This window comes from Mustela erminea, chromosome 15 (assembly GCF_009829155.1).
Source record: "Mustela erminea isolate mMusErm1 chromosome 15, mMusErm1.Pri, whole genome shotgun sequence".
Taxonomy (NCBI): domain Eukaryota; kingdom Metazoa; phylum Chordata; class Mammalia; order Carnivora; family Mustelidae; genus Mustela; species Mustela erminea.
Genome location: NC_045628.1, coordinates 3,612,775 through 3,636,995, shown reverse-complemented (window position 1 = coordinate 3,636,995; position 24,221 = coordinate 3,612,775). Strand labels below are relative to the sequence as shown.

Here is a 24,221-nt window from a genome sequence, read left to right as displayed (position 1 = left end):
GAACCCTGTCCAGACTCCGCTCGTGTGACTTCGTGCACTGGGGATTCCGTGTTCCCTTTTCCAAGATGAAGACACGATCATGGGCTTCTGCAGGACTTGCCCGTTACTGACTTTGTGGACTTTCCTTCCGGACAGAATTTAGCAAGTTGTTCTTGAAAGTCATGGTTGGCAAGTCGGCGGAAAAGCTGAAGCATATGGTGGCGAGCCGCTCCTCCTGCTCCTGGGGTGTCTCAGCCGGCGGGGCCGCCCACAGGGTTCTCCGGCTCCTCCTCTCCGGGTTAGTGCCCTTGATTGCCTTCCTAGCGCCCAGGCTTGCTGGTTTGGCGTCCTCCTGCTACATTCTTTTAAAAATCTGGCAGTGATTTTGTGGTGGTTCTGCGCAACCCCCCCCCCCAAAAAAAACTTGAAGAGCAAAACCCATATTACCAAGCCGGCCAGTGCTGGTTGAGACTCCCTTGCTGGGAGCGGGGAAGGCTGAAGGGTCCCAGGGGCCTCTGCTTTCCCTGGGGAAGGGGACCGGTGAGCATGTGTGCAGAGAAAGTGCACGGAGCGGGGGCCTGCTCTGGATGCACCTGCAAGGACACGGAAAAGCAGACTGTTGAGGGACACATGGCACGTGCCTTCACATATTCGCGACCACGTGGAAAGGGCTTGAGAACGAAGATCTGTACATGAGCTCTGCTCAGATGTCCCAGAGAGAAACTGTCCTCCCTGATCTTGAGACCTTCCCAGCGACTTCCTGGGGAGGCCCCCACCGTGCCCTCTCCCCATGCCCCGGCCACCCCAGCGCGGCCAAGGCGCAGACCCCTCACACGCCCGTAACAGCCTCCACAGGACTTTTGCGGCATAGTTCTGGAGAAGCGGGGAAGGCCCCAAGTTCCCCAAGTCCACCCAGGAAGCTCCTGGTAATGTGACCAGAGTTCCTATGCCCAGCAGAGGGACTGGATGGCACGGATTGTCCCCTAGAAGAAAGACCCCACATGGAAATTCTGTAGATTGTAGGAGCATGCGAGACCCACTCTGACAAAACGCTATAAGCTCGCTGGCTTGGAGCAGAAGTCTGGATCAGCAGGATGGCGCTGTCCTGGATGTCCCTACGGGACCATCCTTGCTGGCGTCTTGCAGCCTCCAATGTGTGCTGCCAAGTTTGGGGCTCATGGGCTGGTAGCTGTAATGCTCAGGTCTCAGCCTCACTTGTCACGGGGTCTGTGCCCGTGTCTCCCTCCTGACAAACACCGGTCACATAGGACCTGTCCAGCTCCAGCATGACTACTTCTTTTCTTAAAAAGCCCATTTTGTGTTTCACCGGCCACTTACACGCTCATCCTATTGTGTGAAGCGTTGGCTCAACCGTGCATTGGACCGGGTCCTGCCCTTAAAGGCTTGTCAGATAGTCAGGGAGCTGGACCTCGCCTGTCTGTGTCCACTTGCCTGTCTGCATCTCTTCATCACCAAAGGGCAGATGAGGGTCTTGCACAAGGTTGGGCAGAGTCAAGTGAGTAAGTGAGTAAAGGGCCAGTTGAGCCTGTGGGAGTCGCTCGGGCAGAGGGCAAGAAGTAGGCAGGACTATAGAGGAGCCTCAGATTCTGCACAGAGCTCAGACTCCAGAAGTCCTGGGTCCAAGGCCCAACCCATGCACCCATGACCTTGATGAAACCACGTGGACGGAGGTAAATTTGTAAAATGGAAAGGGGAAACCACAGAGAGCAGGCGGACTGGGTGAATGAGTGAAGTAGGATTTGGGGGGTGGGGGGGGCTGTGCCGATCTAGAAGCTCTTGCCCTACGGCGTGGCCTCATCCTACCATGAGTACATCTGCTGCTTCCCTGCTCCGTCACGTCACGTCCCTGGGCCCTCAGGTTGGCACTTAGGCATGTCATTTGTGGGACACAAATGTGGGACGCCACAGAGAATAAGGGGGATCTGTTGCATTATCTTGACCTCTCAAACTAATTTTCAGTTTGGAACTTCTTCGTTACCCCCCAAAAAGAGGCACCGAACACTAGAGGAGGCTCAGGCCGGTGGATACCTTTGATAATCTCTGCTGATCTCCAGGCTCCTTTTGTGAAGGAAAAACAAAAGAGATAATCATTTAAACTACTTTTACACACAATTTTTCAGGAGAGCTGAGTTATCCAAATGGGTCCCCTGGAAGAGGCTTCTGAATTTTAAGTGTTCCCTAAAATAATAAACCCAACTTGAGTAAGATTTTTACACCTCAAACTAGGTCAAGTGAATGTAGGTTACAGGTTGATTTTGTACTTTGTGGTGCTCTAGAGTTTCCCTTAAATTATCCACTTTTCTAAAATAGTGGCGATGGGTGTCTTGGACAGAGTATTCTCTTACTAATTTTAAGGTTGAGAGAGGCATGTTCCCTTTATAGATACTGTTGCTCCTACGGTTATAACTTAATGCCAGCTCCCTAATCAGGGATGCAGCCATGAATTATGATAGAAAATATGAGGCTCAGTTTTATGAAATAACGGCTATAGAAAAGTGGGGACTGTTTATTTTGAAGAAAATTTAATTAATAAAGAACATTCTCGTCTGGCTTTCAGCCCAACACTTCCCCCATCTGATTATTTATTTAACAATGTCATTGTTCTGAGTTCCCCGATGCCCGTGCCAGCACCGTCAGGACGGACCGATGTCTAGAACCTCTAACCATAACCCCATAGGTGAGTTTGTAGTGTGCAAGTAGTAGGAAACCTCTGCCGACAGTGATGTGCTTGCATTCAGCCAGTACCTGTTGCTCGGGACTCTGAGGTAACTTGCAGATTTGAATCCCTAATGACTTGTACTTTTCATCTAAGAGTGTAGAGGGGTTTTCAGGGCTTAGGTGCACTTATGAAATTAATGGTGGGGATCAAGGTCATATCTGGTCTTTTTAAGGTCCTTTAATGTATTAAGGCTATGACTATGTGCAAGCTTTCGACATAAGATAGAGCAGGGTCCTTTCAGTCTTTTCCCCAGGGGACCGTTTTGTTGTCTCTAAGTATTCAGATCTACGTGGTAGAGACCTCTGCAGTGTTTGGAACCCCAGGTCCCCCATCACAAAGCATCCTTCCGCAAGGACACTTGGCACAGCACAGAGGGCTCCCGGGCTGGATCTCTGCGTGGACGTCGGGCGGATGTCCCTTAGCCTCTTCTCCCAACAGGAAAACCCGACACCAGACCACGCTCTCGTATATTCCTTTCAGCCTTGTTTCACTTAATTGGGGAGAAACTACTTTTGAAGTCTTACAGTGGAGGCTGCGAAGGGCTTGCTGTAGCGCCCCTCACCGCGGGGAGGGCGGGCAGAGCCGCGAGGATGGTGTTTGTGAACCCCTAGTGCGTACGCCACCCCTCACCCCTGTGCTCAGCTCAGCGAGCAGGCTGGGCAGGTGGCCCTTTGCAGGTGGCGCGGTGACGTGCAGACCTCCTGTGGCAACGAGATATTCAAAACCAGAACGTTCCCCCGATCCAGGATAAACCCAGCTCCCCACTGGATACTTTGTTAGGTCATAATGTTGTCTCCTCTTCTGGGATGTTGATGGAACGTTCCTAACAGCTTGACTGTGGGATTGTACGCTCATAACAATAACAAAATGAGCTGTGGTTTTGGAAGTTATCAGGCTGTCTGATATGAGGACTATGAGCTAAAACTTCAAACCTTGGAAACTGCTGTCCTGAAGTCTTTGCAGACTGAGGCCACTTTTTTTTTTTTAATTCTTTAATATTTATTATATGGGCATGAAGTCAAATTATTTTCCTATTATGATTTCTTCGGAAATAAGCTTTTATGTATTTCTAATGCTTTCTTCTGCAGGGTCCGTATAAATACGTTCTTTACAATGTACTGTTTGGTTTCACGTTGACGTATTTCAGTTCCCCGTAACGTTGACTTCTCATTTTGCTGATAGTCCCAACTGTCTTCCCCGACAGTCGTTGGTCACTTATATCCCTGCATAAACCGACGTGACTGTTTGCATGTTGGCTTGCGTCCGGGCTCTCCCAGGGCTCAGCAGCCTGTGGGCTCAGGTGGTCACTGTGGGAGAAGTCGGATATGCTGGCCCCTTCCTGCCTCACCCCATTTCTTTTCTTTTCTCTCTTTTTTAGAAGGATCATTAGCCAGCTTGGAGTCCATCATAAGTTTTTGTTGTGACTGAGTGTGACACCCCGTGCTCAACCCAACACGTGTCCTCCTTAATACCATCACCCAGTCACCCTCTCCTCCCACCCCCTCGCTTCTGTGACCCTCCGTTTTGTTCCCAGAGTCCGGAGTCTCTCATGGTTTGTCTCCCTTTCTGATTTCTTCCCGTTCAGTCTTCCCTCCCTTCCCTGTGGTCCTCCACACTATGCCTTATGTTCCACGTATGAGAGAAACCAGATGATAATTGTCTTTCTCTTCTTAACTTGCTTCGCTCAGCATAATCCCCTCCAGGGCCATCCATGTCGATGCAAATGCTGGATATTCCCCCCTTCTGCTGGCTGAGCATCCTCCATTGTGCGGATGGACCACATCTCCTTATCCATTCATCTGTTGAAGGGCATCCCGGCTCCTTCCACAGTTTGGCGATTGGGGACATTGTGGACATTCAGCCCATTTCTGACACCCCCCTTGGGATTCCTGGCTCTGTCTCTGGACCCGTCACTACTGCCCAGTTGTCCTGCATTGGACCCCTTGGCCGGCTCACCAGTCAGAATGTCCTCTGGTCCAGTGAACTGAGGAGAAGCCCTTCTTCTCTGGCTCCTGTGGCCTTAAAGGCCCCCCTGAGGTCCTGTGTTCCCCTGTTTTATGAATTTAGCCTTGTTTGGAACACCCTTCCCTCCAAGAGATAAATTGAACCCATTTTGTGGTGTTCAGACTAATTCTTTTTCCTAAGTCATTGCCTCATTTACCTTCATGAATGTTAATTAAGAAGATAGCATGCTTTGTAGCTCTGTGGAAATGGAAATCAGCCACTGCTGTCAGGCTGTGATTATGCCTCAGCCATTCCCCCTCTCAATCCACAGAGCCCCTCGCCGCCCTCATCAGTATGTCAAGCCCAGGACCAGTTCCCTGTTCTTGCACACTGCAGCCCTCACAGCCCCTGTGCCTGTGTCCTCCCTGACCTGCCCTGTACCCCCACCCCACCTGGTCCACGTTCTCCAGCCTCACCAGACTTTTTAAGTTCCTGGCTTACATGAGGCCAAGGCTTGGTTTTCGCTCTCCACTGCGTGGACGAGGCTTACCTCTTCTCCTGGAATGGACAGGCAGCTCTCACTGTCCTGGGTTCAGTGCAGGTCACTTCTTCAGAGAAACCTCTCTTTCTTCCCCAAACTCATTCGAAGGTGACCCTGGATCCCCAGATCTGTCTCCTTACTTATTTCTTCTATAGCACTTGTCAAAATCTGGAAGTGTCCTCTTCATGATTTGTTGGGTCGGTTGCTGTGTCTCCTATTGGGGTATAAGCCCGTTGGTGGTGCGGATTTGGTCTGCCCGGTGCAGAGTAGAGCGAGGCCTTGCTAAGTATTTGTAGGATCAGTAAGGCTAAGGAATGCATGTGAAGCGTCAGTACGATGAGGTCACCATTCTTCACGTCAGGGAGGAAATTGTGTAAAGCCATCAGGGACTCACTCATGTCCACAAAGAACACAAATTATTGAGAGTGTAAATAGATCAGAAAGCTATCAATATTGAACTCTGGGCTTTTTTTTTTTTTAATTAGAGCCAATTCCTCTTCATAATAACAGACTGTATATGGCAAGAATAGAACCATATTATGCATCCTTAGTGCCACTCTGTTCCGTGGGGATTGGTAAAGTGGCCGTGTGTAGGTCTGTGGAGGGAGGCAGGCGCAGAGCCCGCATGTGGGAAGGGAGGGTACTGGGCTTCTGACTCACCTGTGCCTGGGGACGCCACATCTGTTTAAGCAGAAACTGGAATTTACTAACAACCAGAAATTCCTCGCAATGCATATGCCAGGGCTATGTTATCTACTTAGGAAACTTAAGCTTACAGTTACTGCACATGGATGGGATGGAAAATCTATTAGGGCTTTCGCTTGTGGGTATTTTTGGATAATCTTCTTTATCTCCGTTATCAGCATCATCAGTCATCCTTAGTTTTGTACTCTCCATCAGATTTTTTTTAGAAGTTCCACAGGGCGTTAATTCATCTCACCTCCTCTGAGGAGCAGCATCTTTTAGTGGCGATAAGCCAGTTGGGTTCCAACACGAAAAGGCTGACAACAGAATTTAAAGGAGGCCAACATCTGAACACCCCCGGCTCAGGGCCTGGTACACGCAAGTGCATTGAATGGTGGTCCCTTCCTCTTGGAGGCCAGAGGAAGCCTGGGGCCTTTCTGTCTTCCCATCCCCACATTAGTGTGGGGACATCAGAGTTCAGGGAAGGCGGAGATTGGCAATGTCAGATTCAGGACCCGGAGTCACCCTTGGGATCCTCCTTGAGGCACCTTCCCTCATACGACCCCTTGTGTTAGTCTGGGATAATGAAGTCAAAAGAACTATGTAAGAGTGAAAAAGAGAATATTTGGACATATTAATTAAGCAACGGTGTGCTTTTGGGTTACTTCTAATTGAAGACATGATGGGGCTCTGGGAAGAGATCCCAACTGGTCATGATTTCTAAGAAGAAGAGTGAGGCAGTGGCAGTGAGTGCTGGAAATTTCTCGAAGGCAAAGGGAAGGGCCATGAAGGTATTTATTTGTCTTTCTTGAAGGAGAGGAGATTTATTTATTCCATTTTCTTTTATAATTGAAGAAAAAATTAATATGTCTGTAAAATACTTTTACGGCATATTATGTCCTATATAATCTGCACACATGTATGTCTTTATAGTGCCAGAACTTTCTGAGCAGCACACTCATATGTAGATTTCCAGAAAGACAGACGATCACAGAGCTATTTCTAGTCAGGAATATTCCTGAAATAAGACATCTTTTAAAGCATACAGGAGGTCTTGAGAAGTCAAAAAAAAAAAAAAAAAAAAAACCAAAAACCAATAAAAACAGCCATTTCCTTCTGTGTGGACATTTACATGAATGAGTCAAACCTCAACTCCATACCTATCATTTTCCTTCCTTTATTTCACTGTAATTTCAGACACAGCAGAAAAGCTGGCATTTTCTCCATTTGGAAGAATATTAGAGTCTCACAGAAATTTGAATTTTTGGTTGTTTTGTGTTTTCTTCTAGCTAAAAGCTCCTTTAAGGTTTTTTTTTTCTTTTTTTTTTTTCCAAAATCCTACTGATCAGAATCCCGCTAACCCACAGCAATTTTATTCACTGCGGGAGATGAGCTGCCTGGGATGATTACTAATTACATTGTTTTTGAATTTAGATTAAAGGTATTGAAGTCACTCTATGATGTGGAATTTGATTAGTTTTGAATGCTGTTCTAAAGGAAGCTTGGACTTTGGCTGGGACAAATGCGCGTGGGATCAGCCTTTTCTCCGAATATAGAGCGTGATGGTCAGAAGACAGCTTCAGCTCTCCATTCCCTGTCAGTACTTCCGTGGCTGAAAACCATGCGTAGGAACAACCTTTGCAGTTTATCTCCAATGGGATTTTAGAAAACATTCTCTTGAACAGGGTTTATGTTATTAATGCTATGGAAAATGTTTTCAGCAAATAATTTGCTTAAGAAAGAAAAAAAAGAAAGGAAAGAAAGTATAGTAATTAAAACCTCTCCTTGAAATTCTCACCTGATTTCATACTCAAGGAGGGATAGGAAAGAAACTATAATACCCCCTTCTAATTTTAGCATCACCTTTGGGCAACTAATTAAAGGAATTATTTTGAAAGAGACTTTGTTTATGCACTTACAACAACTTTTCTAAAAGGTTTTTAGTAAGACGACTTTTCTTAATAGTATTAATTTTGAGGTTTTGGGTTTTTTGGGTTCTTTTGGCACTGATAATCATTATGACGGGCTGAACGGACCACTTAATGAATCTTACCAGAGGGAAGCACATATTAGTGGTTCCATTTTTTCCAGTAGATTTGCTATATGAAACCAACACTGGGAGACTTCACATGTTTGCTTTTGGAGGCAGGACTCTAGAATAATTATTGGCAGACTCATTACACAAGGTGACGTTTCTGGTTCAAATGTAGGGTATAATTTTGTCCATTTGGCTTCCAAGGAACTGCCACCTTTTGATCAAAAATTATTTATTTATTGACCATGGATCCTTACTTCGGAGTAATTCACAGTTGCATTTGAAATTGGAACGCTTAATCATTTACTGTTTTACAAGTAAAAAAAACACTCCAGAAAAACTAGAATTTTCAGCCTTTCAAACATTTAACCGTAAGTGTTGATGGACAGTAATTTCTGTCTTGCTAGTCCTATCTCGGAAGCAAAATCAGGCTTGTGATTCCCATCCTTTATCCTCTGGTCATTGTTCAGCTTCTGTGAAATAAGAGGTTAACGACATGTTCTCCTGACGGGTTGTTTTCGTTTGTATTTTTGTAATGTTAAAAGATGAAAACCTTAAATAATGAATTTAGGTGTTCTGCTACAGTATATGTGAGTTCACAAAAATCACAAGATGGCTAGACACTGTTCACCCTGGGCATGTGCCACTTTACAAACATGTCACCAGGCACCTGGGGGACTCAGTTGGTTAAGTGACGGCCTTTGGATCAGGTCATGGTTCTGGAGTCCCAGGATTGAGTCCTTCGTTGGGCTCCCTGCTTAGCCGAGAGTCTGCTTCTCCTTCTAGCCCTCTCGCCCTTCTCATGCTCTCCTTTTCTCTCAGTATCTCTCTTCAATAAATAAAGAAAATCTTTACAAAACTAAATAAACACATCATCTGTCTTATTCCTTAGTTGGGATACAAATCTTATTATCAAAGCATCTGTTTCATTATCTACCATCAGGCTAGAAGCCATAACTTGGCTCCTTTATATGATTTCAGTATAGGTCTTAAAATTTTCCTAATATACCTTCTATATATTAAATTGCATCTGCATAGATTCAAGTCATGTTTGCCTTTTCTGCAGCGAGTTGCTTCCAGTGTTTGCAACAGTGAGAAACTATTGTCTGTGTTTTTGGTTTTTCTATAATGTGGCCCTATACACTTCTGATCTGGTCAATAGTAATACTTGCTGGGGTCTACAGCAGAATATTTTGTAATTACACACACACACACATACACACACACACATATTCCATAGCTGTATGACTTGTGCTTTCAAATTACACAAAATGAAGAAAATTCTAAAACTTTTTGGGATGTCTTTGTTGTTATACCCAAAGACATGTTTTGTGTCAGATTATGTTTGCACACAAAAGTTCCATGTTGGGTCAAGAACAAAGGTAAGACTGTCCCTCTCACCACTTGTTTTCAGCGTTGTACTGGAAGTCCTAGCTTATGCAGTAAGACAAGAAAAGAATATGTATATACACAGATTGGAAAGAAAGAAATAAAACTGTCTTTGTTCACAGATGACATCTCTGTAGAAATTTGGAAAGAATCACAACAACAAAAATGTCCTAGAACTAGTAAGCCAGCAATTCAGGATACATGATTAATATGCAAAAGTCAATTGCTTTCCTATATATCAGCAATGAATGATTAGAATTTGACATTAGAAATGTATTATTTTCACCACCACCAAAAAATGAACTATTTAGGTACAAATCTAACAAAATATTTATAAGATCTTTATAAGGAAACTATAAAACTCTGGTTAAAAAAAAATCAAAGAAGATCTAAATAGAGGGAGAAATATTCAAAGTTCATGGATAAGAAGGCTTCATATCGTTAAGATATCCATTTTTTCTTAATTTGATCTATAAGTTCAACACTATCCTAATAGAAATTCCAGCAGATTACTTTGTGGATATTAACATAACGTTTATATGGAGAGTTAAAAGATCCAGAATAGGCAACACAACTTCAATTTAAAGAGGAGAACAAAGTTGAAGAGCTGGTGCTACCCAGCTTCAAGACGTACTCTAAAATTGTCGGGATCAGGACAGTGCGGAGCTCGTGAAAGAACAGACGTTAGAATGGAAAAGAACAGAGACCAGAAACATCCACATAATGCAGTTAACTGGTCTTTAACAAAGGGACAAAGGTAATTCAATGCAGAAATGATCATTTCAATAGTTTATGCGAGAACAGCACAACATTCACATGCAAAAAAAAGAAAAGAAGACGACTCGAAATGGATCATAAATCTAACTACAAAAACAAAACTGTAAAACTTCTTAAAAGATAATATAAGATAAATTTTTGTTAGGGGACCTTGTGTTTGGCAATCCCTTTTCAATACAACACTAAAACACAACCCATGAAAGGAATAATTGGTAAGCCGGACTTCATTAAAGTTAAAAACAACTGTTCAGTGCAGGACACTGTGAAGAGAATGAAATGATGAACCACAGGTAAGGAGAAAATACTGGCAAAAACACAACGGATAAAAGACTGTTAGCCAAAAGTTGCAATAAGCTCTTAGTACTCAGCAACAGGAAAACAAACAGCCCACTTTAAAAAAAAATGGTCAAAATGTCTAGACACCTCACCAAAGAGGATACACAAACAGAACATAAATAAGCATGTGAAAACATGGTCCCCATTATAGGCGATCTAGGAAATGCGAGTTAGGACAAAAAGGAAATACCACTGCAAAAATATTAGAATGTTTGAAATTCAGAACACGTACGACACTAATTACTGGCCAGAGGACATGGAGCAATAGGAACCCGGGTTAATTGCTGGTGGAGATGCAAAATGGTGCGGCCACTTTGGAAGACAGTTTGGTGGTATTTACAAAGCTAAACATAGTCTTCCCATACGATCCAGGAATCACATGCCTCGGTGTTTACCCAACTGAGTGGAAAACTTATGTCCGCACATCATGTGGACACAAATGTTTATAGCAGCTTTATTCATAATTGCCGAAACTGTAAGCAACCAGGATGTCCTTTAATAGGTAAGTAGATAAATGAGCCGTCGTGTGTGCCTATGATGGACTACAGGAAGTAAACGATCAAGCCGTGAAAAGACAAAGAAGACCTTAAATACATATTCTTGAGTGAAAGGAACAGAAATGATGGCAACCTGCACAGTTCACATGCTGCAGGATTCTAAATGCACAACGTGCTGGGAAAGGTAAATCGACGGAGACATGGAGGAACAGTGGGCGTCCGGAGTTCGGGAAGCAGGTAGGGAGAGTAGCGGAGCCTGGGACTTCTAGGGCAACGAAATAAGTCTGTGTTGGACACGTGGTATTACGGATTTCTTAAAACCCATGGAGTGTACAACGCAAAAAGGGAACACCAACATATTTTTACAGACACTGGTTAATAATGAAGTAATAGTGTTGCGTCCTCGGTTTTCACAAATTTACTGCCCTTGTGCAAGATGTCACTAAAGGGGAAACCGTGCATTGAGGAGGAGAGACCGGATACGTTGGAGCTCTCAGGATTCTCTGTTAAATTTTTCTGCAAACCTAAAAACTGCTCTAAAAAATAGAGCCTAAAGATATTTTTCAAAAGTCCTGTGTTTGAAAATGGCTGTTTTATTATCTCTTGCAATTAATTAGTTTGTGTAAATGTATGGAAATGGAACTAGTAATGCCGTTTAATGGGGTCACTTTTTGTTTCTGCTTTAACCAGCCAGAATTTATACATATATGCTCGAGAAATCCAGACTGGTTTCACAACCGCTTGGCCAGAGCAATTTCCTCATTTTCTACTTGTTGATGGATGGACTATCTGCTGAGGAAAAATACGGACTTCACCTGAGTAATTTACGTGCACACCGGTAAGTGACTGCGTGTTTTCTATGTAGTAATTCTGTCTTCAGGTTGTGATGGCATTTTAGCAGTCTTAACTTTTCTTCTTATTTTTTGGAGAAGAAGTGGTGAGTCAGAGGAATAATTGGGTACTGTTAGGTTACAACCTTCAGTGAAACAAGATTGTAACAGCGTATTACCGAATGCTGGGGCTTGAGCATGTGTCTGTGTATGTGTATGAAGCTGTGTTTCTGTTTTCCTAGTTGTCAAATCAGATTTAAATGATTAGTGCAGTATAAACTTTTATATTCCTTCGGGTATTTTAGATAGAACATGAGTTATGCATTCCTAACCTTTGGCAGTCTTGAAATAATGGGAAGTGTTATTTGGCAATCGTTATTCACTAGTAACCGATGAAATTGCATGAAGGATGAAGACACAGCACACGCACAAACTGGAGAGCTCACTTTCTGCTCCGGAGGCAGAAAGCACTGGCTCGGATGCAGGTGTCTTGGTCAGGGGATGGGACGGGGCCGAGGAAGCCGTGAAACGGGCGAGCTGTGGGCTGTCTTTGCGTCCTGTGCGTTTCTGCCGCCTCCCTATCCAGTGCATCTCCCCGAGAAGGGGGTCCAGATTTGGATCAGAAGGAGAAGGACACAGTGAGGAGAGTCCGCCCCCTTCAGGAGAGAAGCAGGTGGGAGACGGGAGCAAGAGGGCGCTGGGCGCACTGACCCGAGCTCCCTGGTAGATCCGGGGCTGGGTGGAGAATGGGTCTTGCTGGTTAAGACCTCAAGGTAGAGAAGTTTGTGGGGCCGCAGAGTGGAGATGCCAATGGGAGAGGGGAGGGGTGTGGAGCGGTGATGGGATCTCAAGGGCGCTGAGCTTCTGGAACGGGGCGGAGAGGCAGCGGGGCGGCCTCCCTGGTGGCCACTGCTGTGATGTGGGACTGCCGGTGCGGCACAGGGCCAGGCAATAGGATGAATTTGCCCTTTGCTAACTCACCGTGACATTCTAAACTACTCTCATCCCACTGCTCTGAAGGTATTACCTCCAGGGGTGTAGGTACAGTGTATCACGTTGAATGGGGAAGAGTGGTCGAGAGGTTAAGACCTTATCAAATTTGTGTCTTATTTAAAACAAAGGACTTCGGGGGTCTATTCTGCTCCCAAACAACAGAAATTCAGAAGAAAAAACACCAGTACTGGAGCATGGGAGCTCAGTTAAAAGTCATTTAAAAAAAAGAAAACAAAAACAGAAATGAAAGTCATAAAAAAAACAAAAAAACAAAAAAAAGAAATGGAAATTTGAAGTTCCTAGGGTACAGAAATGTTTGTTTGTTTGTTTAAAAATCAAACCCTCTCGTCTCATAAAGGAGGAAATCAAACCCAGAACTGTAAAGAAGCTCGTGCCAAAGAGAATATGGCCTCTAACAGCCGCGCTACAAACCAGTCCCTGGAATTAGACCTTGTTTGGCTACACAGAGCATCTCCAGCGGGAGACGTTCTCCCTGGGAGGAAAAGCATCAGATCGGAACCCCTGGGTCAGGGGTTCAAGAGGAGGCTCGAGGGAGAAATGTCTGGTGGATTTCTATGTTCAGAATCTTGCTTCCAAGTAAGAACTCCACGTCGATAGCAGATAATTGGTTTAGGGAGTGTGTCTGTGTGTATTTGCACACGTGTGCTTAGTATTTCGACGTAGACCCCTGAAGAGTAAAGGAGCAGAGTCTAATCTGCCAGGCAAAGAAACAGTTGAACTTCTGGTTCTGAGGTTTGGACCCGTCACTCCAAGTGTGTGAGCGTGGGGGAGAAAACAAGCTTTTCTTTCTTAAGGTCCAGTTGTAGCATTCATCTCTCTTTGCTAAAGAGAGTTTGGAATCACTCGGGCTATTTAGAAAGTCAAACAGTCAGGGGTTGCTTTGTGAGGAGCTCCAACAGGAAAGAACTCAGAAAATCATGAATCATTCAAGGCCCTTGAACAAAGAGTTTATTTTATTAAATTGTATTCTAAATGTCGAATGGGAACAAAACAACATTCCTCAATAAAAAATACACACCACAACCCCAGATTCATAAAAATATCAATTGGAACATTTGTACAATGAGAATGTACATAATATGTACATATGTTTCATAATAAAACAAGCTGTTTTGCAAGTTACAAGGCATACATCACGCTGGTTGTGCTGTGTGGGTCTTCTCACTCTTTACCGTGTGCTGACAAGTCTCGAGGAGTTCCTGTTTGTCTGATACATGAGTTGGGGTTGGGGTCTAATCTTTATTCGGTAAGGATGTGCCTTAAGGACCGTAATTTTTGAAATTATTTGGCTTGTTTGCAGTCAGCAGTATGAATCTCAAGTTGCTACCTTTCTAACTCATCACCAATCGGTGGCCCTTCCGAGTTTCCTCCTTAAAATTAGCGTTCAGTAGATCTGGGAAAGATCAGTGTCTGGACACATGCTGTTGTGAAGAGGACTGTGGTTACTGTCACATCTACTGATCTGATTTTCTTTAAAAAGGTGTTGCTATCTCTGTTAAATAGACCATCGGAACAGGCCTTTCGTTATCAATGCCCACGCCACAGGGCAACTTGTGCGGTGATGTCCATGAAGTATGTTCAGTCTTAAGGCCGATGCTGCAAAGACTTGCGAGCCTGCTTCCTCCAGATGCACCTTTTGTCCTCTCCGTTAAGACCCGCTCACCATCTGCAGGACACAGGAAAAGCACACGTAGCAGTGACGGGGAGCCGGCGGCAGGCTCCGGGTGCATCCTCCGCCCTCACCTCGTTGAACTCCAAGGGGAAGGAAACATTGGAGATGACGCTTTAGAGTTAAAGCTACAAAAGTGTGTGTGTGTGTGTGTGTGTGTGTGTGTGTGTGTGTGTGTTTTAAACTTTGACTCTGTTTTTGGAACTAAAAGTTTTCAAAGTCTCACATGAAAATTTATGGAGGTTTATTTCAGTGAAAAATGTACCTAAAAATACTTTGCGGCTTCTGGAGTTGGAAGGGTACCTAGAACAAGCAGATAGCACTCTTGCTTAACTGGGGGATGTACAAGGTACAGGCGTGAGGTCCTGTCGCTGAGCTGCATGGGAGCAGGATTTATAAGACTCTGCATAAGGATCCTCCCGTACAGACTGTTAAAACAACAACAGTGGTGACAAGAAAACACGTCTGAACACAGGAAGCCGTGGAAAGAAGATTGCGTTTATCAGGAGTTCCCACTAGATGGCGCACTCTCCACAGGGTCGGGAGGGGAAAAAAAGAAGAAAGAAGGTTTTTGTGTTTTTTTTTTAATTTATGGTTCCTCCTATGATTTACTTCTTTCCTGGCTGTTTGTTTTTCAAGTTCTATTTCGAATTCCTTTGTACAGAATGCGGTGTTCATGAGAATGGAGCTTTAATCAAAGTTAGAAAGAGTCATTAATGGCTGATCTTCAGCCTCCTTGAAACAGCTTTTATGGGTTTAGTCCCAGATCAGCTGGGGTCTGGAATGCAGACCAGTTATCCCTAGTCGTCCCTCCTACTGATGCGCCATGCAAGGGACTGTGATGCTGCGTAGTAGCATTTTCAGAAAAGGTCAGATTTTGAATTATAAGCCGAAAGCAGCCGTTGACTCAGCGCGTGACCTGTTTCTAACCTTGTGTGTTAGTGAAAGGAAACTCTGACTCATCGAGTATTTGAACTTGTGATTGCTGCCTGAGAGTACACCTGTCACAGGAGACGCTGTGGCAATGAACTCTCCGGGAGGGTTCCTTTTTTTTTTTTTTTTTTGGCTAAGGATTTATTATGCACATTTAACTTCCTCTGAGAAAGTCTCTCATAATTAAAACATAGGTGAGGGTCAACTTAAATATTCTTTGAGGATGACTCTTCTGGGTTTTGCGATACAGTACAAGATTGATTTGGCCATATAGTTTGGGCAAGCAAATCTTGAAGGCCCTCCCAACACAAAGTTTCAAGATAAGAGGAACCCAAATTGATTTCTACTGGACTCTATTATTAGTTACCTTTTTAAAAAAAGATTTTATTTATTTATTTGAGAGAGAGAGTGTGTGTGTGAGTAGGAGAGGGAGACAGGGAGAAGCAGACTCTCCACTTGAGCAGGGAGCCTGATGCGGGGCTTGATCCCAGGACCCAGGGACCATGACCTGAACCAAGGGCAGACGATTAACAGACTGAGCCACCCAGGTACCCCTATTATTAGTTAGCCTAGTAGTAATCACCATTGTAGTACATACAGCTTAAGGAGCAGCACCAGTCATGTTCTAGACCTTGTCCTAGTGTCATCTTCCTTGTGCCTTTGAATTCTCACCTGGAGCTGAGCAGAGGGTACAGGACGGCATCCACATGGGACAGACCCCGCCATGAAGACACACAGGTCAGCCAGGAGCCAGATTTGAGTCCAAGTCCTACTGACTCTAGACTTAACCCTATATTGTGTTCAGGGCAGTGTTGCCTATAAATTGGCAAGCACTGCCTTTGCAACTTTGTGTCAAGGACATCGTTAAGGAAAATACAAGTGAAAGCACAAGGTCAGTGTTTGTGCACATTTTTTTTTTTTAATTTAAAATAAGTGAAGCAAAAAACTAACTTAGGACATTGTAGACTTTGTCACCTCTACCTTAGAAAGCAATTTGGGGTTACTTCTTTGTCAGGTAGCATAATGAAAATTTTAAGCCATAAGAGATTGCATTATCTTAGTAGAAGGTTATAATATGGGGAGCATAGAAAGGGTTAGGTCACCTCTGGGAATGGTCAGGTAAACTCCACTTGTGGAAAGCCAGTAGCACGGAGTCGAGGGCAGGGGCTCCTTCTTTTTAGTCTTGAGTGATATGTGCCCAGAAGGGGAGAGAGAGGGGAAGACCAAAAAACAAGCAAACAAACCAAAAACCACACGGTTATCAGGCACCATGCTCTCCCTCTTTAGTGTTCAGAGCCCTGTGGGAGAGTATTCTAAATTGTTTTTGATAATAAGTCCGAAGCACGGATATGTGACTGAATCAAAGACATTTAGCTGGTAAGTCTAGGGGACGAAGAGTCGGGTATGTGCGGCCTCACACGTGCCACTCACTGGAAGTGCGCGCGAGCGGCACATGCCCAGCCCGACGCGTTTAAGAAAGAAGCCGGAGAAGCAGAGGAGGGACGGCGGGGTGGCCTCACTCACGTGCTCGGGCACGACCACCTCGTCTCAGCCTCTGCCCCCTTCTCTCTCCCACACCTGTTACACCGTTTATTTGCGTGTTTCCCACCATGGGGAGAAGGTCACGCGCGCGGCCCCGCCTGCACGTCTCGGAACCCTGGAGGGGAAGCTAGAGCTCTTCTTGTCGGCCTCCGAGAGGCCGCCGTGGCAGGCCGGCTCGGGCCGGAGTCCAGGCGAGAGCGTGCAGGACGAGAGCTGTTCAAGGGCAGAGGCCGACGGCGGATCCGGGCACCGGGAAGGAGCCGCGCGAAGCCTGTTCCCTGGACCCTGCGATGCTCCCGCTGCCCCCGGAGGAGGGGCCGCCCCGGTGCCAGGCCCCAGCCCGCAGGAACGCGGGCGGCGGCTGAGCTCTGCCCCGCGGAGGAGCTGCGGGTTTCCCTAACCAGCTGCTCCAAAGAGCTACCCCTGTGCAAGACCGCGAGTAGTGCAGACGGACCTCGGGGCCTGCGAGCGAAAACGGTGAGGCTTCGCCATATAATTTCTGTTTTATGCACGTTCCCCCCCAGATAGTTTTGGGGTTTAAAGTTAAAACAATACTGTGAAGGGCAGCCGGATGGCTCAGCTGTTAGAGCATCTGACTCTTGGTTGCCAGTGGGGTCCTGATCTCGGGGTTGTGGGATCAAGGCCGGTGCTGGGCTCAGGGCTCGGCTTGAGGCTCTCTCCCTCTCCCCTTACCCCTCCCACGCTTGCGCTCCCTCTCTAAAATGAAATAAATTAAAAACATATATATTTAAAAAACCCCAAACATTATGACTCACCAATCCACAATATTATTAAGTAGCTTGTCTATGAGAATTTTGATGGCTGAGTATACCTCAAAAATTCAGATTTCTGCTTGAAGACACTGACGGGTGTTACATGGTGACATATATATATTTTTTAATTGATGGTACCCTTATGGTTGCCACTGTGATACTTCCAAAACTAACAAGAGCCGTCACTGACTGGACACTTCCCGCAGATCTTTCTCTTTGTCTGCTCCTGATAATTCTGGAAGGTCGTAACCGATTTCCCTGTGTCGCGGATGGGGTGCCTGAGGGCTGTGGTTCCTTGGTCAACCAGCATGGAGCGGAGGTGATATCTGAACTCTGATCTGTTCAGTTCTCCATTAGTTTATAAATAGTTTAGAAATTAATGGGCACCTGGGTGGCTCAGTGGGTTAAGCCTCTGCCTTCAGCTCAGGTCATGATCTCAGGGTCCTGGGATCAAGCCCCACATTGGGCTCTCTGCTCAGCAGGGAGCCTGTTTCCTCCCCTCTCTCTCTGCCTGCCTCTGTGCCTACTTGTGATCTCTGTCTGTCAAATAAACAAATAATATACAAATCTTAAAAAAAAAAAACTATTGGGTATGTAAACTTCCTTCACAGAGAACTTGTAGTGCCTCTACTAGAGCAAGAACATCATTTGCTAAATTCAACTTTATAGTTCTTTTCTCTTCAGATTTTTGACAGATTTTGAATCTGACACTTCAGATTTTGACACTTCAGATTTTTTCAGATTTTAGCATGGTCAGAATCTTAAGGGTGCACACACACGTATGAATAAACATGCATACATTTATGAGTAGGCATAAAAACCAACAAGAAGCTACTTGTAAGACTGTATTAAATGTTCCAAGGACAGCAAGTCCCAGACACAGTGCTCAGTAATTACTTCTATTAGTTCACGTGATTCTTTTAGCAGTTCTGTGATGTAGATACTGATATTGTTCCTGTTTTATCGATGCGCACACTGAGATCTACAGGATATGCAACTGCCCAGGGCTGAGTGGAAAGGAATTGGGGACTTCAGACGCTCAGATGCACCGGTCCATCTCCAGAACCCAAGTGAGGAACAGCTTACCACTGACCACTGTCTGTCCGTTTGGGGAGAGACCCAGCCTTAGCACTTAGAAATGGACGGTCTGTTCTGACATAGGAACATTAATTCCACTGTCTGCACTCTCATCATGTGATGAAAACCTATCTTTTCTCAGCTTAATCAGACTATCACTCTTTTCAGAGTTTTGTTTCTGTTCCTTGAAATGCCAGTTGGATTGTGTTTACTTTCCCAGTCACCAGTACAAAAAGAAGATAAGATACCTAATATTCTCACATCTGTGTTCTTTATTTGATTTTATTTATTACTTTTGAGAGAGAGAGAGCAAGAGCAAGGGTGCACTCAGGACCTCAGGAAGAAGCAGGGGTGAGGGTGGGAGAGAGAGAATCCCCTGTGAGCTCCATGCCCAATGCAGAGCCTGATGCAGGGCTTAATGTCACGACCTTGAGATCACGACCTGAGCTGAAATCAAGAGTTGGATGCTTCACCGACTGAGCCACTCGGGCGCCCCCCATCTTTGTTCTCTAAATGCAATACCATGCGCTGACCATTCTGATATCCTCTCTCTTCCCCGGCTGGGTCTGGCCCCCCCCCCGCCATCCTGTCTGCACAGACTTACTTCCCTGCCCTTTCAATCTCGTGCTTCACACTCATGTCCGATGAGTATTCGGTAAGTACCACTTAGCTATGAAACCTCCTAGCTCAGAAATATTTCATAGATATTGCTTTTCTGTCCTATCAAATAAAGTCTTCTCGGTGATCCGAGGAAACAGGGCTGGTGAGGCCATAAGGAATTTGAAGGAAGAGATTGTTAACCTGTTTTTTGAGATTCTCTCTACTCTTGTCTCAGACTGGAGTTGATCATCCGTCAAGGGAAGATCTAGTTTTATACTAAAAGAAGAAATAAGCTCCGTTGACATTAGGTGGTTAGTCACCGTGCTTATCTTTCAGTTAAGAAAAAAGAAATCCAGGCACCTGGGGGGCTCGTTGGCCGAGCAGCTGCCTTCAGCTCAGGTCACGGTCTCAGGGGCCCAGGACTGAGTCCCGCATCAGGCTCCCTGCTCAGCAGGGGGGTCTGCTTCTCCCTCTGACCCTCACCCCTCTCACGCTCGCTCACTCTCATTCTCTCTTTCTCTCAAATAAATAAAAAAGGAGGAAAGGAAAGGAAATCCACTGTCATATTAGGAGAGTTAAATACTCTGCCACTTGCTTTCCTAGTCAGTGAATTAAATGTAAAAACGTGCAGTAGACAGCTTTCACCGATTCTCCATGGTTCCCGAGTACAAACTGTCCTGAAAACCAGGACTGCATTTGTGACTCGTGTGCTGGTGAGCAGACTAGCCACCTGGGCGCGTTTGAGGCGGATCCAGGCGTGAACTGACACGAGTGTGTTTATAATCTTCATGCATTTCTCGCCTGTTGGGGATATCCGTACGGTTCCTCCCAGAGTTAAAATACCTGATGAAGGCGCACGGCCAACCTTATTGGGAATATAAACATTACATTAATTTATTAAAAAATGTGACTAGGAGAGCCTATTTATGTCCACAAGTTTGGGATGACGAGTTGTGGCTTGTGTCCTCCGGTGTGTGTGTGTGTGGGGGGGACCACGGCCGTGGTGTTTGCCAGGACCGCCGGGCAAGCCCTCCCTGGAAGTGACCCCCACACGTGCCGTCGTGCCTGACACAGACCCCACTGCCGAGAGCCTCCGTCCCTCCCGAACCCCGTCGCCTCTCTCATCTCTGTCTCTCTCCATTTAGGATTATTTCCGCCTCACGAATAAGAATTGTTTCATTGCCTTCTAAATTATGAAGAACTCTGTCAAGACAGCGGCCGGCGCGGGTCCGGAGGCCATCACTGCGCCCGCGGGGTGCTGTCCTCTGCAGGTGTGGCTCTGGCCGGCTGAGGAAGCTTGTGGAGAAGGGCCACAGACGGCAGGTGTTTGCTTGGTGACTCCCTGTTATTTCACAGGGACTGGGTCCCCGTCCTGTGTGTGTGAGAGACAGAATCTGTTTCCTCTTTTCAAACCTACCATGCGGCGAGCAAGCCGCCTCCCACACTCAGGCGTGACCTGCTTCCCAACCACCATGTACGTCAGGCCAAGGGAGAAGGTGTCCCGCCATCTGTCCCATTCCTGCTTGACCGTGTCATCCTCTTCTGGCACCTGGCGGTCCCGTACTGGCCTGCTCTGGGTCAGAGGTGGAGTGACCATCTCCGTGGGACAGGTGAGCCCGGGTGAGCCGTCCCTCGAATTCCAGCCACGTCTGCTCTGGGCTGGCGTCCCCCCTCACTGAGTCGGTGACCACGCCATGTAAAATCTCTCTTATTGGTGCTTTCCACGCGGACTCTCCCCAGAGGTCTTCCACATGCCCTTGGTAGTTTGCAGGAAGCCTGGGACAGCCAGCCACAGCCTGGTGGAAGGCAAGATGCTGTTCCTTGTCTGGCTGATGGAACCACATTGCCGAAATCAATACGCGCGCGGAACGGTTAGCAACATCCCACACCGAGGTGGCCTCTGAAGTCTCATCCTGCCCTTGCTGACATTCAGGGGGGTTGTGTGCTCGCAAGGGGGTGCCCGTGTTTTGCACTTGGTAAATAGTCAGTGACAAAGCACTCTTATCAGACGCCCCCCTCCCTGCCTCGGCGGTGGGGGGAATCCTGCAGGCTGCTGTGCCTGCCCACGCTCTCCTGCGAAGGGGGCCGGCCTCCGCGGGGCCGTGCACACGTGTGGCCTGGGGGGGCTGCCGCAGGAGCCCGCAGAGCAGGGCCAGCCCTCGCCGGTGCACTGGGAGGACCCGTGACAGTGTCCTGTGTGAGTACCTGAAGAAGTCATTGCTTTGCACGAGTTAACATGAGAGCTTTGGCTCCCTCAGAAGGGCTGGGACCTTGGGAAGTCGTCTCCCCCCGTCTGTGTGTGTGACCTGCATTCCTGGTGTGTGTCAAGTCTGCAGGTCGGTTGGCCCTCACTCGGACATGTTTCATTTGTGAAATTTAGGTGCATCTTTTGACAGTTGGCACAGCCTTTTGAAGAAGGGAGGGTGATTGAGAGCAGATGTGGAGGGGAGGGGTGCAGGGAGCCGGCCCCGCGGGGCTGCCGTTCCCACCAGTGACAGGGGGGGCCGCTCCACTGTCCCCCCGCCTTACAGCAGGGATAGCAGAGCGTGTCGTGTTACAACCTAAGACAGAACCTAAACACTCTGGAAAACTTCCCGTCTCACATTTTCCCTGGGGCAGAAAATCAATTTGAATGCTTCAAATGCTTTGTCATTCTGTATTGGTTAGAATCAGAAAAAAAGATTCCTTCAAGTCAAAAAGCCTGCATTTATTTAATCACCGGAGGTGATGACCTCGTAGGATTTGGGAACGCGAGCTCGGTCAGCGATCGTGGTCTTCTCCAGTGGATCGTGCGAGGGTCCAGGCAGGCGTGCGCCCGGTCTAAGGCGGGGTGGGGTTTAACCGGGACCGTGATGTGGATGCTTGCGTGGACCCCTGTGAAAGCATGTGCGAGTGTGCGTGCAAATCTGACGCTACATTCTGGGCGCAGACAGGAAGGGGCTCTTTGAAGCGAGCGCTGCTCCTTCTGCAAAGCCCCCGCCGCGCCAGCAGCACATGGGACGGACGATTAAAACCTCGACTGACCCCACACTCTTGTGCTGAGAACCTGACACGCGTCATCTCACTCCTCCCACGGCGCGGCCGGACACAAACGACATGGACGGGATCATCCCGTGTCCCGTGGCTTTGCCCAGGCCTCCCTTAAATACGTCCCATGTCTGCCTTTCACACGCTGATCTCCAAATAGCAGGTGAGCGGTTTCAGGCAAGAGCTGAAGAAGAGCCGCGCGAGGTTTGCAGCCCCCGGAGGGATGCCGTGTGGCGCATCAGCAGCGGCCGGAGCCCCCCAGGGCACCGACGACCATTGTCTCTCTTCCTGGTGCGACTGGGGTATGGTGAGGGCAGACAGGGGGGACAGGAGACAGAAGCTTGACCTCTGGCCAGTCCCTCTCCCGGGGCCCCCAAAGGCTCCCCTCGTCCCCACCCGTCCCCTCCGCTCACCCTCTCCGCCTACCCCTGACCTTGCCGCGCCCCCACCAGCCCCTTTCCTTCCCACTCCTCCCGTCCACCCACCCTCTCCCTCCGTGGCCTCCCCCTCCACCCCCTCCGTGGCCTCCCCCTCCACCCCTGCCCTCCCCACAGCCCACCCCGGGGGCCTGCTTCACGCCCCCCTCCACCCACGCTCCCCCGTCCCTGCACCGGCACCCCACCGCTGTCCCCCACCACGACCCCGAGCCTCCCCACTTTCACTTCCTCTTCCGCTCACCCACATCCCTGCCCCTCCGCCCTCTCAGTCCCGCGCTCCTGCAGATTCAGAATTTTCAGGATTCAGGCCGAGCACATCGGGCCTTGTGTTCTGCTTGTTTGGGGAGTCTGCCGGGGCAGGACGTTCTGCGAACCGCACCACGCGTGGACGCGCAGAGCCTTGAGCCCTGGTATGTTACAGGACTGACCCCCAAGCCGGTCCTTCCCGGCCTGCAGCTGGAGACTGAGCTCGGGACCGAGGTGTGGGCCTTGACCTGCGAGCTGTTACGTGACATTTTCTTCACTTTGTTAGGACTGTGGTGTCTCTTCTGGGTGCGCTCTTGGCAGCAGGAGGCCTCCCCACACAGCGACTGCACCTTCTTCCGCCAGCCATCAAGGCCTGGGTTGCCGTCCGGGAACCAGCGTCTTAAAACATGTGCGCCCTGGGACGAACACATGAAGCAAATGTTTGCAAGAAGGTGCATCTGCGAGCGAGACCCCCTGAGCCCTGGGCGATCTGCCGCACTCTCCAACGGAGCATGACCCAGTCTGGGCTTCTGGGGAGTCCCATGCAGACCTCTGCACCCCCTTCCCCCGGCAATCCCAGGCTTCCGTGCCCCTGCCAAAGCTCCCTGAGCCTCCTGGATGCCTTCCTTCCCTGATGCTGACGACCCCTCAGGCCGGTTCTGTTCCCCAGGCTCCGCACGGCTGCTGCCCGGAGCAGTCACGCCACCAGCCCCCCAATCTCCGTTTTGAGGCGCCTGACCCCCACGACACCTGCAGTGTGACCTGTGGGTCCAGCTGGGAAGACGGAGGCAGCCAGCGTCCTACCTGGACCAAGTTCTGTGTATATAAACCCAGAGGTTACGGGGTGTATTTCATCAAAGGTTCTGACCTGATGGCCCTAAATGACCGGTGGCAGGCGGCAGGAAGGCTCGCTTCCTCCAGGATCCCGTAAGAAGGCTCTCGCTGACAGAGCTCAGGAACAAAGAGACCTCAGTGTCAGAGCAGATAACGGCAGCCAACTCCGAAAATAAACACCCCGAGAGCCACGCTGGAAAGCCCCAGGTTGTGGGAAATGAACCCAAACAAGGAGAGACATGACATCACTCTGGACGCCTTTATGTGGAGCCCAAGCAGTGTTTCTGGGGACAAGCATACGTAGCCCAGAGCGGACA

General features: G+C 47.7%; 1 protein-coding gene across 5 annotated transcripts in view; it reads left to right on the top strand.

Moving 5' to 3' along the window:
• Positions 1 to 24,221, top strand: part of MYO16 (myosin XVI) — a 584,648-nt gene that overhangs the window by 319,062 nt on the left and 241,365 nt on the right. For all 5 annotated transcript variants that reach the window (XM_032314881.1, XM_032314880.1, XM_032314879.1 and 2 more), the window contains exon 16: positions 11,613 to 11,760. In XM_032314881.1, the coding sequence (XP_032170772.1) occupies positions 11,613 to 11,760 (148 nt within the window). The remainder of the gene's footprint in view (positions 1 to 11,612; positions 11,761 to 24,221) is intronic.